Source organism: Neodiprion lecontei, chromosome 4 (assembly GCF_021901455.1).
Source record: "Neodiprion lecontei isolate iyNeoLeco1 chromosome 4, iyNeoLeco1.1, whole genome shotgun sequence".
NCBI lineage: Eukaryota > Metazoa > Arthropoda > Insecta > Hymenoptera > Diprionidae > Neodiprion > Neodiprion lecontei.
This window is the reverse complement of record NC_060263.1, coordinates 2,830,994-2,847,139: the sequence shown is the minus strand read 5'-3', so window position 1 is coordinate 2,847,139 and position 16,146 is coordinate 2,830,994. Positions and strand designations below refer to the sequence as shown.

Genomic DNA, 16,146 nt, shown 5'->3' with positions numbered 1-16,146 from the left:
AGGAACTCAGAAAACGCAGCGAAAACAGCGTGGGATCAACAGCAGAGAAATTACGATGGTGAAAGCACCAGCTGAAAAATGTCGAAAACTCAGGTTCTCGTTTTTCGGCTTTCACTCTTCATACGTTGCTCGCAGCATGTTGGGACTGCGCCCAATCGATTACTCTCGCAAAATTACGTCGGAATAATGCATCAAAGAATTTATTTCAGCACTTTCAAAATTCGCTAAAATTTCCGCGAAAAATGCAAAGCCTCACTTATTTGTCAAATTTTTGACCGAAAATTTTTCGTCTCAGATTCGATTTGTATGACCCTGTCCCAATTAATTGGACCCCCAGGAACTCAGAAAACGCAGCGAAAATAGCGTGGGATCAACAGCAGGGAAATTACGATGAAAAAAGCACCAGCTGAAAAATGTCGAAAACTCAGGTTCTCGTTTTTCGGCTCCAACTCTTTATACGTTGCTTGCAGCGTGTTGGGACTGCGCCCAATCGATTTCTCTCGCAAAATTACGTCGGAATAGTGCATCATAGAATTTATTCCAGCACTTTTCAAATTCGCGAAAATTTCCGCCAAAAATGCAAAGGGGTTAGCCTTACTTTTTTACCAAATTTTCGACCGAAAGTTTTTGCCTTGTTATTGTTTCGAACAAAAATTTTTCCCAATTTTCTTGTATGTGTATGACCCTCTCATGTCAAGTGACCTTTGGTGATAGAACATCCAACTTCCCGTATTACAGTAGATGTAGTCCTGCTCAACCATTGATTCCAGTGTATGCGACAATTATCATTTAATAAATCAATTAAGTAAATTAAATTTTATTGAAACAGGTGTATAGGGGTACAATTTTTATGGAAAGGGGTTGTTACATAAAAATCCTGCAGAGACTTGTATGAGTCTGTACGCAGGCCTAGCGTTCTTATAAATAATCCTAGTAATACTATTACTAGATAAATAATACTATATATTTTTTCCGAGTTCATAAAGCTTATTCCAGTGTTTATAACCGCGTGGAGATGAAAAACCTCGAAGATCGTTTCACAAGTGGATACAATCCTTCAACGCGAGTTTGAAGTCTTTAAATCAGACATGTTAACATCAATATATAATTAATATATACAATGAACAAAGGGAAGAAATTTCAGTTCAAAAAAATTAATTATATTCTTTGCACTTACACTCAAGTCTTTTTCCTATCCTTTTTCGAAAATAATTTCACACACGAGTGCCTAATATGAGATTTACGTTTCTGTTTAAAAAGAAACGGATATTGGTCGCGTTCGTTTCTGTCACTTTTTAAGGACCGAGCGATCTCCGGCCCGAATGTGTAATCCGTGCTGGACGTCTATCTGGAGCAGGACGTGATTGGGTCTCACAATTAGAGAAGGCTGCGCACGAACTCACCTTATTTTCATTCATGACATCAACTACTACTATCAGCAAATGGTAACGTAAATGGACATCGGTGACAGGGAAGAGCAGGGGGGAAGTAAATAATATAAACTACCGTTGCATTCATTTAGACAGAGTTTTGATTGTACAGATCTGTTAGACGTTTAAACGACGTAAAAGATCTTTTACTGAATGATCAGTAACAATTATACAAATAATAAAAATCAGCATAACTGAGCATAGCTAAAATGTTGTTGTCTATGAAAAAAAAAACACAGTTACATCTGACTGTTTATAACTATAAATCTGCACAAGTACCAACTTGAAAATATCGACATTTCAACAAGTATTTCCTGTTTGTTTTTCATCAGTCAGGTTCATTATGATGCACGTCGTTTAATGGAAATCTTTCCACGGCTGAGTTGGTATATGTATATTCTGACTTTGGCATTGTCAGATACCTTCTTTACCCAGATCTGTAAGATAACAATTACACACGAACTATTGTTTAAAGCTCTTTCTTAATTAGTGCTAAAGTAAATGAAATTTACTCACAGCTTCGGTTCCAATCGCTGATATATTACCAGCGAATCGGGGTAAGTCCTTGCCTTCAACATAAACAGGTTGACCGCGGTGAAACCTGCAAATCAAATTAAAAATATGAAGTCATTTACAAAATATAAATTCTTTGTTGCTTTGATTTTGAAAGAAAATCATGATGCATAAATATTTGTGTGGACTCTAACCATCTTCTTTCATAGAGTAATTTTCCATCTTCAATCCTTGTCTCTACCAGAGGAGTATCAGGAGATGGATTGGCATGCTGAGCTGGAAGATTGACTACATTGCAGGCAGTCAGGACTGCTGAAAAATTAAAAAAGCATTACTAAAAGTTATTAAAAATAAAAACGAAAAATCAGTACCTGGTTTTCGTACAGTAGATAGTATTTTACAACGGCTGATCGCTTTTAAGTCATTCTCAATCTCCTTTTCATCAAGTAAGTAATTCAACTGCGCCGGAGGTGGCTTTCTACGTTTCTCTACTTTCTCAGGTACTGGGTCATTGGGTCGACGGCGCAGTTTTCTGGTCATAGGGGGTTTCACCTGAGTACAAACGAATCAAACTAGTTACGGATGATCACTTAGTTTTACATTATCAATTTGTCAAAAAGTAAGAAGACTGGATAAAGCCTATTACCTCCATAGAATCACCAGTGAGTTCCATTGTGTGCCGATCAGATTCAATCATTTTACGCTTCTCTTCCATATCGGTTAATAAATTTTCCTTGAGGTCGATTTTTTTCTCTTCAAACTCCTTGGCTGCTGCTTTTTTCTCAAGTATGTAATCTCTTTCTACCCACTCGGTGAGGTAATCCCGGTAAATTCCATTCAACCGTAACCTGAATTTAATAGTAGAAAATTAGTACTCTGAAGGATAATTTTTCCACATCTAACAACATATTTTAACGTATTTCAGGAATACCTCACCTTTCCTTGTACTGCACCTCCAGGCGTTTGAGCTTACGATTGTATTCCGGATGTGTTCCATCCTTCAATTGTTGAAGCTGTTTTTTTAGACTAGCTAATTTATCTTGATACATTCTACGGAGAAAAGAACGTTTATTTCAGAAGCGATTATTTAAGAGTTGTAATTAAGAATATTGTCAAAATTGGTTACTGCTTACTGTTCCTTTATTTCAGTGTACTTTTCTGACTTTCCCATATCGGGCTCACTAGCCTCTTCCGTATCTGAAAATTAAAACAAATCAAAGTTATTATTATTGAAGTTTAAATAAATGCATATACAAATTGTAAGATGTCTTTATCAACAAAGCCCAAAAATTCTGACCTTCGTCACTCTCATCCTGGTCCTCCAAATCACGATCTTCTTCCATGTACTCATCGTTGTCGTCCTCGACATCATAATCGTCCTGACCATAAGGTGTTGAAAATGGAGAACCTTGAAACGACATGTAAACAATACTGTAAGACTCCGCGCCGAATAAATCACGATGATGTCTTAATTTACGAGCTAGTTATCGACACAAATCCTCTCTCTGGTTAAGCTTGTCAAGTAAGAGGTTATGTTATGTATGCACACATGCACACGAGAGGATGTCAATTGCTTCATCCGATAAACACGCACACGTGTCCGTTGCAGAACGCCACTTGTTGTGATTCGTTATTCATTGAGACGTATTCAAATTCCGACCAGGCGTTTGCTAATCCTAGTGCTTGCTTCTTTTTTTCATTTCTCTTCGCATCGGACGCCCGATATACGTAGGTTACCGAAATTTTATGGATTCTGATAGATTACTTATCCTACAATGAAATGGAATCATTTTCGAAGAAATCAGATCCAGTTGGAATTATTCCTAACGATTCGAGTGGAGTTTCTTATGGGAATTGTGATTCTGAAGCGTACAGAACATCAGTGAGATCGCTGGATTGTCATGTGGCCCATTTGAATTCGTTAAAAAAAAAGATAAGATCAATTACATTGTGGATTGTTAAACTAAATGATGATGACCAGGTTGTCATTGAAGGAAATTTGGAGTGGTATGTTCTCCTTAAAACCTTATGTAGCAAATACGTACCTGATACAGATACTTGTTATACATAGTTTGAATAAGATAAACTTCTACATTGAGCTATTAATGCATGCTGAATAAATTTCAATCCATCTTACATTTAACATTTATTGACAGTGGTACCAGAGTTCGAACTAAACCAATAGCAAATAGAGTCACCTCGTCAAGGATTTTATCAAAATTCAAACATGCCTATCATCTAATTGGAAATATGGCTGATTTACAACATGGTACGCATATAAATCTCAGTCACATTCACGCAAGAGCTATGCTGTTATTACATGAGAAGTAATATCATAAATGACAGATTTTTATTGTATCGTGTATAAAAAATATTTTCCATCAACCATCTTATACTTGTCTTTAGCTGATCCATAAATATTTCCAACTATTATCTGCAGAACTTCCAGTATTCGTTCGCCGTAAATTTCAACAAGGTTTCCCAGAAGATTGGGAAGCTATTATCGACATTTGGAAACGCTTCATTATTACCTCTGGATGCGACGAAGCAACACGATTATTGTGTATCCCTGAAGGTCTCTTTGTCAATGAAAAGCTTAAGTTGACTGTTAATGGTTCCAATGAGAATTCTCGTTTCGTTAAAGACATTGAAAAAGTTACAATGGTGAATGAGACGACGTACCCTATGATTAAAAATGGTACTGATGAAAGTATTGGTGAATATCATCAGAATGAAAAACTGGTTAATTCACTTGCTGAAACAAAGACCTGCGAATCAATTTTGGATCATGAGGTGTCTGACAAAATATCCAAAACACCAAATGATACGAAGCAGCTCACAGCATGGACACCACTCCTGCAACTTGGCGACAATGCAGGATGCTACTTGGCCTTTAAGGGAACCTTGCTGAGGTGAGCCACACGATACTAAAAATCAGCATTAAAACGATACATTATAAGAATAAGTAAATATTTGCAAGACTTAATTGTATATCAAACAAGTCTGAATAAGGCTGTGAATTGTTTTATTACATACCTTGAACATTTGTGAAATTCTGCACAAAAGAATAATTGATCCATTTTTTCCAGTTCAATGGGTCATGCTGTGAATAGGAATCACGTAACAGGTATTGTACATCGAAGAATTTCTCCAAGGATCATTGAAACCATTAATCACGAATTTTATGAATTGATGGGCGATCTCAACAACACTAAACGTAGTATGTATGAATGCAATGATGTGTATTCTGAGGACAGTAGAGTCAAGTATTTTTCATTTTATGTTTCACACTCATAGGCGTGTACCTAATTCATCACTACACTTTTTAAATTCTGAAGATATTGGAAAGTTTTGATTCACATTGCAGCTAGCTAAACATGTATATCAATTATTTGGGGATAATGGTACTGAACTTTCACTCGGCAGGTATTCCTAAGGAGTTAATTTTGTGGTGTCGCAATGGATGTCCAAAGCAAATAAATTTGTTTTGTGAAAACTGGAGATTATTGAAAAATGATGAAACAGAATCTTATAAACATTTAGTCAGCGGCAAGTGTTCCCTGTATTTCAAATATTTTTCCGCATATTGAAATGAAATATATTTTCAATATGTCAAAACAATTGTTATTCAACGTCCCAAATGTTTTACCTACACATTCTAACTTGAAGTTTTTCTGATGAATCATTAGTTTATCAGTACTTAAAACAGAAATATCATTCTTAATTTTGTGTAGATGGAAAACTAAAAGACGAAGACAATGATGTTTTGACGACAAACAATCATAAGAAATCAGGCAATTATAGCAAAAAGGTTCGTTCGTTGTCACCTGTGCAAACAGCAAAAAACCGGGTTAAAAGAAAAAGAATCTTGACAGAGTTGAATCACAGCGACGCCAATGATGCAATCACTAACAATATGGTATATATAACTAATCATAGAGCATGCTAGATTTCTTGAGACGACTTGTAAGCAGGTGATAAATAAATATCAAATTTAGACTCCATCACTGAGACATAATAAGAAACAATAACCATGGGATTTAGTTAAAATTCATAGAATATGTCGGAACTGTTTGAAATATAAATTAATCCATATAAATTCCAGACTCCTAATAGAAAAGAAGCCAGTAGAATGCCTGCTAGCGATTTGCAAGTCAACAGTTTGTCCAAAATAAGACGAAAACTTTCAACTCACGTCTTCGAAAACTCAAGGGAGGATACGAATATTGCAGATATTACCCTGGTACTGTTATTTATCTATTGTGACGCAGTATTTAATAACGAAAAATTAAATACCTTAAGGTACATTATTTTGTTATACTCTAAACACCCGTTTTTACTTCCACAGGGTGTAAATTTGAAGAAATTGGAAGAAATCCGTCCAACTATTAAGTAAGCTTCCACTTTGAGCCTGTAATAATTCGTCACACCTCTAAAACGACTATCCGATTATTAATTCAAAGAATGTTCAATTTTACAGACACGATATAAAGCATCAGCGACTGCCATTGAGTCGAGAACCAGTTATATCGTACGTGTATCATGATAGTTTTAAAGTCAACGACAACGATTTGTCTGATGGTGTGTAAAATATGGTATCAAATCATTTTATTAATTTTATTTATCTACGAATGCAATTAACTACGGAAATAATTATAACACTTATTCCATTGGCATGTCAAGGAATAATATGGTAGCAAATATAGGACGACTTTCAATCTAAAACAACAGATATATTTCACTGTTGTCAAGAGCACGCACACTACTAGGCAAGTCTTTGTATACATATAATAAGCGAGTTCGTTTAATTTTAATTTTTTTTTTTTAAATTAAAGGAAACCAAAGTCCATTACGTGTACCAATACACCCATGTTACGTGCTCCCACATAATATTAACTTATTTATATTACTATTATTATTCATACCATTATTACTGTTATCATTATTGTTATTTTCATTATTACTACTTATAATTACTTACTTTTATATAAACGGGTGTATTACATACATGTGTACACAATTTGAGTATACATACGTAGCCAAAATAAAGAGTTACACCAGAATATGTATTTTTTTAAATTTTTAATTTTTCTAATTTTAATACGAAACCATAATAAGTGGTTAAGCTAAATTAATTTTCATCGTACAACGGAGTACCGTCTCCGCTAAGAGACATACTCCTGGGACTCGAATTCGTATGTGGGGTTCCTCTCGGTGATTTATACGACGGTGTACGTGCCGTTGGTGGCCTGTTGCGGGGTGTAGCTCGACCTGATCCATCGTCGTATCCCCGCGGAGTTTTTCTCGAGTCCTCATATCTAGGAGTGCTGTTCCCACTAAACAATGTAAATATCTATTATAGAATCTTGGTGATCGGTCAATTAAGTAAACGTATTTTTAGTTAACGTTTCGACCCGGATATGGGCCCTCCTCAGAACGATTTATTTATTTAACTGTCAAGAGCACCAAAAAATTTTTTTTTTTTAAATAATAATACTAGAAGTGCAATCAGACATGAAATATTGTAGATGTAATACTCTTAGGGCTATTATATATTATTGGTTAGTAAGAACATTTTGATTAATTGAAAAAAGAATGGCTTTAAGTGTTATTTACCTTTTTTTTATAAGTAAGTGGACTAAGATGTAGTCGAATTCACAATTTACAATTAGTGGAGACAATGTTCTTTGAGTGACGGTAGTCAATGTCAATCTTCTAGTTATTTTACATGTAGGAGTTAATAGTTGGAAGTCATTAATTACCAAGATTAAAGAACTATGTTTCTTCACAGTCAGTATGTCATTGTGTTAAAAGGTTTTTAAAGAAGGTCTTTTTAGCATTAAAATTAATTTGCAAGTGTCCAAGAAGTGGAGGTAGGCCCTTTATGACTATGTTCCACATGTCTAACCAAAAATTATTGTTGGTTGAACCGATTGGGTCAACAGGTGAATAACGACTGATGGGAGAAACAAATACGATCCAGAGTGAAGGTGAACCTAATATAAACAATTATACAGGAAAACAAAAAATATTTTGTGAAAAAAATTATGTAGAAAAACTGTGTTATGGGGACAAAAATTTTTTTGTATCTAGTTAAGGTTAAACAATATTTGTTGTGTGGGCGGAGATTAGAGGTTTGTAAATATTACTTAAATGTTCAACATCTTGTCTAAGATTAACGGAATTGGTGTGACCTACAATGTTGCACATTTCTAGTAATAGTCTTTTATAATAAGTGTGTTCTTCACAAAGGATGTTTGTATTGTCGTAGTTAAAAGTATGTTGTTTATTGATACTATGTTTTGTTAGAGCCGTGTGACGTTCTTCAATCTCATGTACATTGCGTTTCATCAATGATTTCATCAATTGATATTCATCAATGTAAATATCACCTGAGCATGGAATTTATCTGGATAACATCTCTATCCAGAGCATTGATTGTATTATGTTGGAATTCTAGTGGAATTACGATATCCCCTACAAAGTGTCTATGAGACTCGTTATACATATTTGTTAAATATTGGGAAACAATACAGTAAGTAACAACGAGTTGTCACATTTTCGAGAAATCAAAATCGAGGAGGTACATCTTTCGGGATACATACGAGATCCTGGGAGTGATCTGTTTCAGTTTAGCCCATGCCTCGGCAGCTTTTTTCCAATCCATCGGGTCTCCGGCTAGTGTGGGCATTTGCGGTGTTGGGCGATGTGAAGGTGTTGTTCTATGGTGAGCAGATGTCACTGTGGTTGGCCCAGGATGAACAAACTGGCCTTGGTGATGATTTGGCGTTTGCTGGCCGTACCTAGGCGTTGGCTGACCGTGGTGAGGTGTATGATGGGGAGTCTGATACGGGGTCATGAATGGTGTTTGTCCCGATGGGGTGTAAGGAGTATTGGGATAGGTATGCATGCCTCCGTACGGTCCTGCGCTTGCTGCGCCAGGAGTATGCGGTGGATAATGATGTGGAGTTTGATTTGCAACTTGTGACAGAGAGTGAAGCATGTGATGCGGTAGATTTTGGGCTACTCTCTGTATTGCCTCCTGATTCATACCTAGTAAGAGTATTAAAGAGATTAGCAATTAAGTTACGGTGTGGTTCAATGGCAATGGTTTCAAATTAAGCATTGCTTACTTGACATATTCACACCCGGAGTATTATGGTATGGGGTTCTAGATGTCATCGCACCTCGAGGTGTGCTTGGAGTTCCTTGACCAGGGACAGGGTCTCGGAAATGTTCCTTGAACCAACGGAACAAGGAGTTGACATTGTCGAACATTTGTCCCCGGAACCTGAATCCCTCTGGTGTAACAGTTACATATTCGTGTCGGCAGCGAACGCGAGGTAAATAAGACAGTACAAATTTTCCAGGGTAATTCTGCAAGTGGATAACAAATGAGAATATCAATTGTGAGCTTCAATTTAATCAACCTAGATGTATTTATGTTTAAATTACCTTTGCGGCGGATATGAAATAATGAATCTTTCCAGGGTTCTTTTTCTTCTCATCTTTCAATAACTCTTCTGCTTTGTCCTTCAAGCCACCTTCGGTATCCTTATAATATTTAAAGTACAACAAATCTCTAGCATGAGCTGCCATCGGATTAACATGTCTGGCAATGATTTCGTCCAAATCTTCAAACTCTTCGTTACCGATCCATAAACTTTGGCCAAGCGAGAAGGTATTCTCTTTGCCTTCTTCTCGAACATCGATATGTTGACAGATTTTGTCAGTCACTTTCCACGTTACTGTGAGGTGATCTGCACCTTTGCTACTTGGTCGAACTATCGCTTCACCCTGATCCATATTTTGCATGAATTTCTCAGCTTCGGCAAAACTGATATTATGAAATGCTGGATGTACAATGACGCGTTTTATATAAGTCTGTCGTTGTTTTGCTTTTTTTGCATCTTCTTCTACCTGTTGATCCTTTTGTTCTGCTTCCATATCATAAAACGGATCTCTTTGCGGTCTGTAAATGAACAAATAGATAATCGATCGTTAGTTTTCAAATTTCAAGTTGAAATTGATCCAGAGTGCAAACTTTACCATCTTAATGCTTATGAATTTAACAAAAATTATCAACACAAATCTCTCACCTCCATTCATGATTTTTATCAGCAAGATCACTGCTTTTACTGGTACATTCTACACTGAATCTGTCGACCTCAATCTTGATTATACGGCAATGAATGATTTGACCAATTCTGACTCTTTCCTCGGGATTCGCTACATGTTTATCAGACAGATTCTTGATGTGAATATATCCTGATATATTATTTTCCAAGCGCAACCTGACACCGGTAGCTTTTCCTGGGCAGGCTCCAGCATCAAAGTGATTCCATACTTCCGACAACTCAGGGAAATCATTCTTTAGACAGAATGGACACTGCCAAAGACCTGTCTCATCATTTCGTACCGGATTTGCTTGATCTAGTTGTTCACCTTGAGGTTTCCTGTGAGTTATGCCACATACGGTGGCTTCAACCATTTTGCCGATATAGAACGTTTCCGGTGTCTCCTTGGTCAATACATCGAACAATTTTTCAGCACTGAGAGATTGATATGGCACTCTAAGGTCTTTGTATCTGCTATTTAATTCCGCCCTGATGTCATACAGTGTTATGCATTTGTTACCAAAACCTTGTCTTTCTAATTCTTCGGCAAATGCGTCAAGATCAAGATCCTTCAATCTTTCCGGCGATTCTAAGATTTCCTCCAATGCCCCTGCTGGATTTGCATCTTCATCATCGTACTCTAGTGCGTCTACTGCCATTTTTCTGGCCCATTCATATGTCTCTGGATGAACACGCGAGCCGTCAAGCACTTCCACATATGCTTCAGTACTAAATAAGACAGAGAAGAATTAATAATACTAACAGAATAGACTGAAATTGGGAATGATTCACTGTGATCTTGTGAGAAAGAGAAGAAAAGAAAGAGCATGTTTAGGAATGATAACTTGGAACATCTTCGCTCACCTGTCTCCCAAACTATTTGTGTCTATCTTGATAAAACCGGCGCAATTAATGAAAACCTTAGGGCCCATATGACAAGCTGTGACCAATTGCGTTCTATTCTCTAATCGTTGATTAGTTTGCTTTAGCATTTTAATTAAGGCCTGTCCTTTTCGAGGTCCCAAGCCGCAGACAAATTGTACCAAGTTGCCAGCATAAGCTTGTTGGACTGCTTTGTTCACATCCACACCAACCTCATTTACTCGATTAACGAATTCTAAATATAGATTTTCTAAAAGGTCTTCCTTAGGGAGTTGATCCTGCAAGAGAGACACGCGATTTCATACTTTTGAGTTACTGATTCAAGGCAACGATGTTTATAAAGTATTTATCATCGATATTTGTGGGATTTATTCTCACTCTGTGCCAAGGGAAACACAATATTTAAGGTAGGAACATGGCTCGGCTCTCACATAAGCTTGTTGATACAAAATGTGACCATGTGTCTTGAGTTTGACTTACTTGTAAAGGATGGTACTTGAGACACAAGATTTCTTCATCCGCTGTGCATAGCTGTGAAAATTCCACTAACGGATCTTGCATACGCCGTGCCATTGAAATAGCTTCTCTAAGTAATTCTGGATAATCCCTGAATTCTGACTGTAATAATAAATGTACAACATGAATGCAGACATCCGTTTTCAGTCTGTATCATCTAGAGAATAACACATTATTTATACCGATAATTACAACTAATCTCAATTTCGGAGATGAAATCAGATATTTGAATGAAAACTAACCACTCCTTTGTTACTGTTTGAGTAGATCTGGGCGAGCTCGTTGTCACATACTTCTATTTGAATGTTAGGAAATTGTTCTTCTTCCACCAGGTTACTTATACACTCTTTGATATCAGCAACGACCATTGTTGCCTCCCTGGATGTACCACTCACAACAACAACGTGCGGTTTCTTTGTTGCAATAAAATTACGAATTGCCAGCAAATCAGCTTCCTGAGAAAAAAATATGATTTACAATTCTTGTCAGGTTTGTAAATTTCGCAAAACCATTCACCCCGATGAAGATATCGGAATTACAAATCATTGTCAACATCCTGAAAACGAAACTCAGATTCAGTCAATTTTAGAGGTGCGCGAAATTACCTTCATAGCTTTTTCATCCTCTCTGAAACTGTTTTTCTTTTTCATTAAATGTGGTAGCCGCAGATAATCTGTACACTCGCCATCAGGTGCAACAAGACATGTGAATGCTGCTTTGGAGTAATCGGGCACATAAGATACAGCCATCACACGTAACCCCTTGCTCGTATCCCACTCTTCATCTTCTTCCTCAGGGAAATCACAGCTATACGGAGCCACTTTGAGCCAGTTATACATCTTTCGGCAGCACGCTCGCATCACGCATTCCTTAGCTTCTGCAATTAGATTCGCCTTCAACTCCTTCTTTAATTCGGGAATGACCATTTTCGTTAAAGCCATCTCCACGCTCCCTACTCTCAATGCATTCCAGTCTTGAACATTCTTACTAAATTCATCCTGTGAATAAAAAAAAGTGATATTAACCAACAAAGGAGACAATTAACAGATGTGATACATTCTCCTTCTGCGATTATAAAGGGTTAACAATATGAAATGAAATGAAAGATCAATTATTAATTGATGATGAATAAAAAATTTATTTCTTACCCTGTAATAAAGTTGCTTCATTTCGTCTACATAATTGTTACTAGTATTGCCCTCAATCGAATCACTGATTGAAATGGTGATGAGTTTATCTTCTTCGGCAATACTTAGTTTGAGGAATTGATCGCCAACAAGATCTCTTACAGGTTTGTCTTTCAGATACTTCATTCTGCAATGACACAAAGAATTCAATAGAAATCACTGCAAATGACTTTCAATCAACAAGAGTTGTATCCCAGATGGTGCAAAACATTTTTCTGACGTAATTAACAGAGTAGTTAGGAACTTTCTAAAAGATTGTTACGAAATGTTACGAAATGTTACGTTTTTATCAGTGGTAAAGGGTTGCAAATACTGAAACTCACGTATATATGGAATGGTTTTCATCAATCTCTTTTATCCCTTTTTTGGTAGGTGTGACAGACAGTTTTGCTCTCTCCATATACATTTCTCTAACGCATTTGCGAACAAGAGGTTCCCTTGCAAGCTGAATGGCAACCATCAGTTGTGTGGCCTTCAAGGCTTCTTCCGGAGTCTTAAACTTCTTACCACAGAAGTCATTGGCAACTACAGAAGGTTCCGTTGGTTCCTGATCAACTTCATGACGTTGGTAATTGTCACGAAGATTCTCTGCATAATGCTCTGGAGACAAACCGAACTTCTTGGCAAGACCGTCCAGACCAGCCTTTCTACAAATAGTGTAAGGCCCAGTTCTGACAGCTTGTTTCAGCGTCTCGTCAGGTTCCTCTTCTTCGTCAGCTTCAACATCGTCTTCTGGAGGTGGATCCTCCCCATTTTCTTCAGCATCAGCTATCTGCTGTCTTCTTTTAGCCGCTCTTGCTGCAGCTCGTGCTTCTCTTTCCTTCTTGCGGACGGCCTCTTGCATAGGTGGAATCTCATGGCTGTAATACAACATGAAGTGATGATGAACGTCGTTCAATTCTTCGCTGGTTTGAACATTTCGCAATCTCTCGATATCGTCATCCTTTATCAGTCGCAGTCCCTCTGGCAGAGGAGCCTCAGCGTTTTTCATGATTTCATCCAGTTGATAATTTCTCATTTTTTCAAACAGTTGTAACAAGTTTTCTTTTCTTTGCCGAAGCTGACACCATTTCACGTCAAATTTGTATACTTTCCATAGATCGTTTATGTTTAGTTCAGGTAAAACGTATTCCTTTCGATAAAATGATATAAACGGAACCTCGAAGTGTTGATTACGCATAAAATCCAAGGCTTTTTTGATCTTTCCTACTGTCTGTGGTCCCTTACGTGCCCTTTCCTTAGCCTCAGCATTTAAATGAGAATCTTGAACGGAGACCGACGGACGACAGAATGCCTGTTTATATATCCACTCTGCTTCCAAATCCAGTTCATCTGATCCCTCTGGGACTGCGACAACAGGTACTGAACGTAGTTGCATTCGCTCAGGTATATCAGTATTACGAATCTAGGAAAATTCATCACATATTTATTCACTTGACCCATACAAAGGCTTGCAAAAAAAAAAATTTCGTTTTTATAAGAGTTGTCTCACCTCATTGTCCATGTCAGTAAAATGTCCTCGCTTGAGCTCGCTGGGTTCATATATTTCAAAGATACTTTTCCGTGTTGTTTTCTTTTTGGGTTGTTTTTTTGGACGACGCGGTCGTTCCCCATCACCATCTTCATCAACATATTCATCTTCCTCATCCTCTTCTTCTTCCTCTTCGTAATCCTCTTCCCCATACTTTCCAAACTCATCATAGTCAAAGTCTACCCCAAAAATATCTTGAGCTTCTTGTAACGCGCTAATTTAGAAAAGAAATCAAGTGAAAAGTTGATTTGTAAAAAATCTATACAAAATTAGGCACAATATGGAAACTTACGCATCTGAAAATATTGGTTTCTTCTTTCTTCGCCTTTCAGCAATAGGTCTTCCATCATCGTCGACAATAAAATCATCACCCTCAGAATAATCTCCATCAGAACCCTCCTCGTCAAAAGTCTCTGGTTCAGGCCTATGGCTACGTTCGCTTCTTCTTTCATCCTCCTGACATATCACCATTCAATTTATTGGTTATGGATAGTGAGAAGATGATGGATATTTAAAATAATTTGCGGCATAAAATGTAGAAGACTTTTAGCTCCAATGGAACAACACTGTTCCTTGCTAGGATGTTGTAATATTTTTGATAGAAATCCTTCTTGCCAAAAAAAAAGAAACTTACATCACCAGATCCTTCGAATAATTCATTTGCGATAGCGTCCCGTTCTTCTACCGCTTCGTGCTCCTGCTCTTCCTCCGACTCCTCATCTTGTATTCGACGTAGACGTTTAAATCGTTTCTGGTCAAGTGAATAATTTATTTTTCAGTACCCCAGATGGGAATAAAGAAACACTTAAGTGCCTCATTAATGCAGTTAGAAAAAAATCGAAGGAAACAAGAAAGTAAAAATAAAAAAAAGCAGCAAAAAACGCTATGCATACCCTTTCCACTTTGACTCCCAAGTTTTCCTCAATAAGATCATAGTCCTCATCTTCCAGTCGATCGTCAAAGTCTTCATCATCACTCTTTTTACGCTTTTTAGAACCACCGGAACCATCACTGTCCTCTCCTTCGCTCTCTTCGATAGGATTATCATCAATAAGATCCTCCAGTTCTCCTTGGAAACGGTCCTCATCATCTGAATATATCAGATTACAATATTATGAACCAAAACGCAAAGTGTTAAACACGCATCTACATGCTGTAGCAATTGAGGTTTTCCCAAGAGCAGACCAACGAGCATTGAACATAAGGTACAAGAAGCTACCCATGACAAACTATTGCTAACACTTACCTTCATCATCTTCATCACTCTCCTCGACAGCTTTAATTTTCTTTAGTTTTTTCTTTTCATTGTGATCTAACTCCTCTTCCTCCTGTACAATAACCAAAACAACAATAGGGTAAAAAATGTAAAATCAAGAAAAGAGCTAATTTAACGCACTGCAAGTATTGAATTGTGGATTGCTAAGCTAGATATTACGCATTTTATACTGACCTCACTTTCTTCCGCCTCCGAGTCGATGAAGTCTGCCATTTTTTTTTTGGGGTTAACTTTTCTCGGAAATGTAAATGCTATTTGCGATTAGGCAGTTGGAAAGTTACAGGTTTAAGAGTCGACGGTGTCTTAATAATGAGTCTTGACTCGATTAACTGAATGATTATAATTCGGGGTATGCTACGAATATCGAGCCTAGTAAAACCACAGGCATTGCTCTGGATTCGCACAGTCCTCAACGTATGTCATTGCCGTCAAATAACCACTGGAGGGATTACTATTCGTCCCGGTTTACAGTCAGCGGCTTAAAATGACCCCGTATTAGCTAGAGGGCTAGAAACCCAATCAAATTCCACGTAATGTTGGTTTAACTTATAACAAGTCGCAGTAAATGTCCGAAATTTCCGTCCGGCCGTACGAGCAGTCCAACAGCTCCGTATCGCACCACAAACAATACTGAACGCTCCTCACCACAGAGATTGGAACCCCGCTTGATAGGCTCGAAACCTCTGTTTGCTCC

General features: G+C 37.4%; 3 protein-coding genes across 4 annotated transcripts; 1 reads left to right on the top strand and 2 right to left on the bottom strand.

The window, feature by feature from the left end:
* Positions 1 to 1,513: 1,513 nt before the first annotated feature.
* On the bottom strand, positions 1,514 to 3,502 carry LOC107222067 (sin3 histone deacetylase corepressor complex component SDS3). Of its 2 annotated transcripts, none has more exons than XM_015661278.2 (8): positions 3,241 to 3,502; positions 3,077 to 3,140; positions 2,880 to 2,993; positions 2,590 to 2,791; positions 2,315 to 2,495; positions 2,138 to 2,255; positions 1,947 to 2,031; positions 1,514 to 1,867 (listed from the first exon to the last, which is right to left on the bottom strand). In XM_015661278.2, the coding sequence occupies exons 1-8, from the start codon at positions 3,362 to 3,364 to the stop codon at positions 1,772 to 1,774; spliced, it is 984 nt and encodes a 327-aa protein (XP_015516764.1). In that variant the 5' UTR covers positions 3,365 to 3,502; the 3' UTR covers positions 1,514 to 1,771. The 2 variants fall into 2 exon arrangements, with proteins under 2 accessions (XP_015516764.1, XP_015516765.1); XM_015661279.2 differs by having other exon boundaries at positions 2,138 to 2,252.
* Positions 3,503 to 3,585: 83 nt separating this feature from the next.
* LOC107222062 lies at positions 3,586 to 6,973 on the top strand. Its single transcript, XM_015661274.2, has 9 exons — positions 3,586 to 3,950; positions 4,100 to 4,212; positions 4,384 to 4,855; positions 5,033 to 5,163; positions 5,370 to 5,492; positions 5,678 to 5,862; positions 6,049 to 6,186; positions 6,292 to 6,335; positions 6,424 to 6,973. Exons 1-9 carry the CDS (start codon positions 3,724 to 3,726, stop codon positions 6,530 to 6,532), a joined length of 1,542 nt encoding a protein of 513 aa, XP_015516760.2. The 5' UTR covers positions 3,586 to 3,723; the 3' UTR covers positions 6,533 to 6,973.
* A 49-nt stretch (positions 6,974 to 7,022) lies between these two features.
* LOC107222073 (transcription elongation factor SPT6) lies at positions 7,023 to 16,065 on the bottom strand. Its single transcript, XM_015661286.2, has 17 exons — positions 15,627 to 16,065; positions 15,423 to 15,504; positions 15,070 to 15,266; positions 14,811 to 14,927; positions 14,469 to 14,632; positions 14,138 to 14,390; positions 12,969 to 14,050; positions 12,607 to 12,772; positions 12,064 to 12,456; positions 11,701 to 11,913; positions 11,423 to 11,560; positions 10,925 to 11,220; positions 10,043 to 10,789; positions 9,399 to 9,915; positions 9,077 to 9,320; positions 8,549 to 8,996; positions 7,023 to 7,279 (listed from the first exon to the last, which is right to left on the bottom strand). The coding sequence occupies exons 1-17, from the start codon at positions 15,663 to 15,665 to the stop codon at positions 7,075 to 7,077; spliced, it is 5,301 nt and encodes a 1,766-aa protein (XP_015516772.1). The 5' UTR covers positions 15,666 to 16,065; the 3' UTR covers positions 7,023 to 7,074.
* Positions 16,066 to 16,146: the final 81 nt, after the last annotated feature.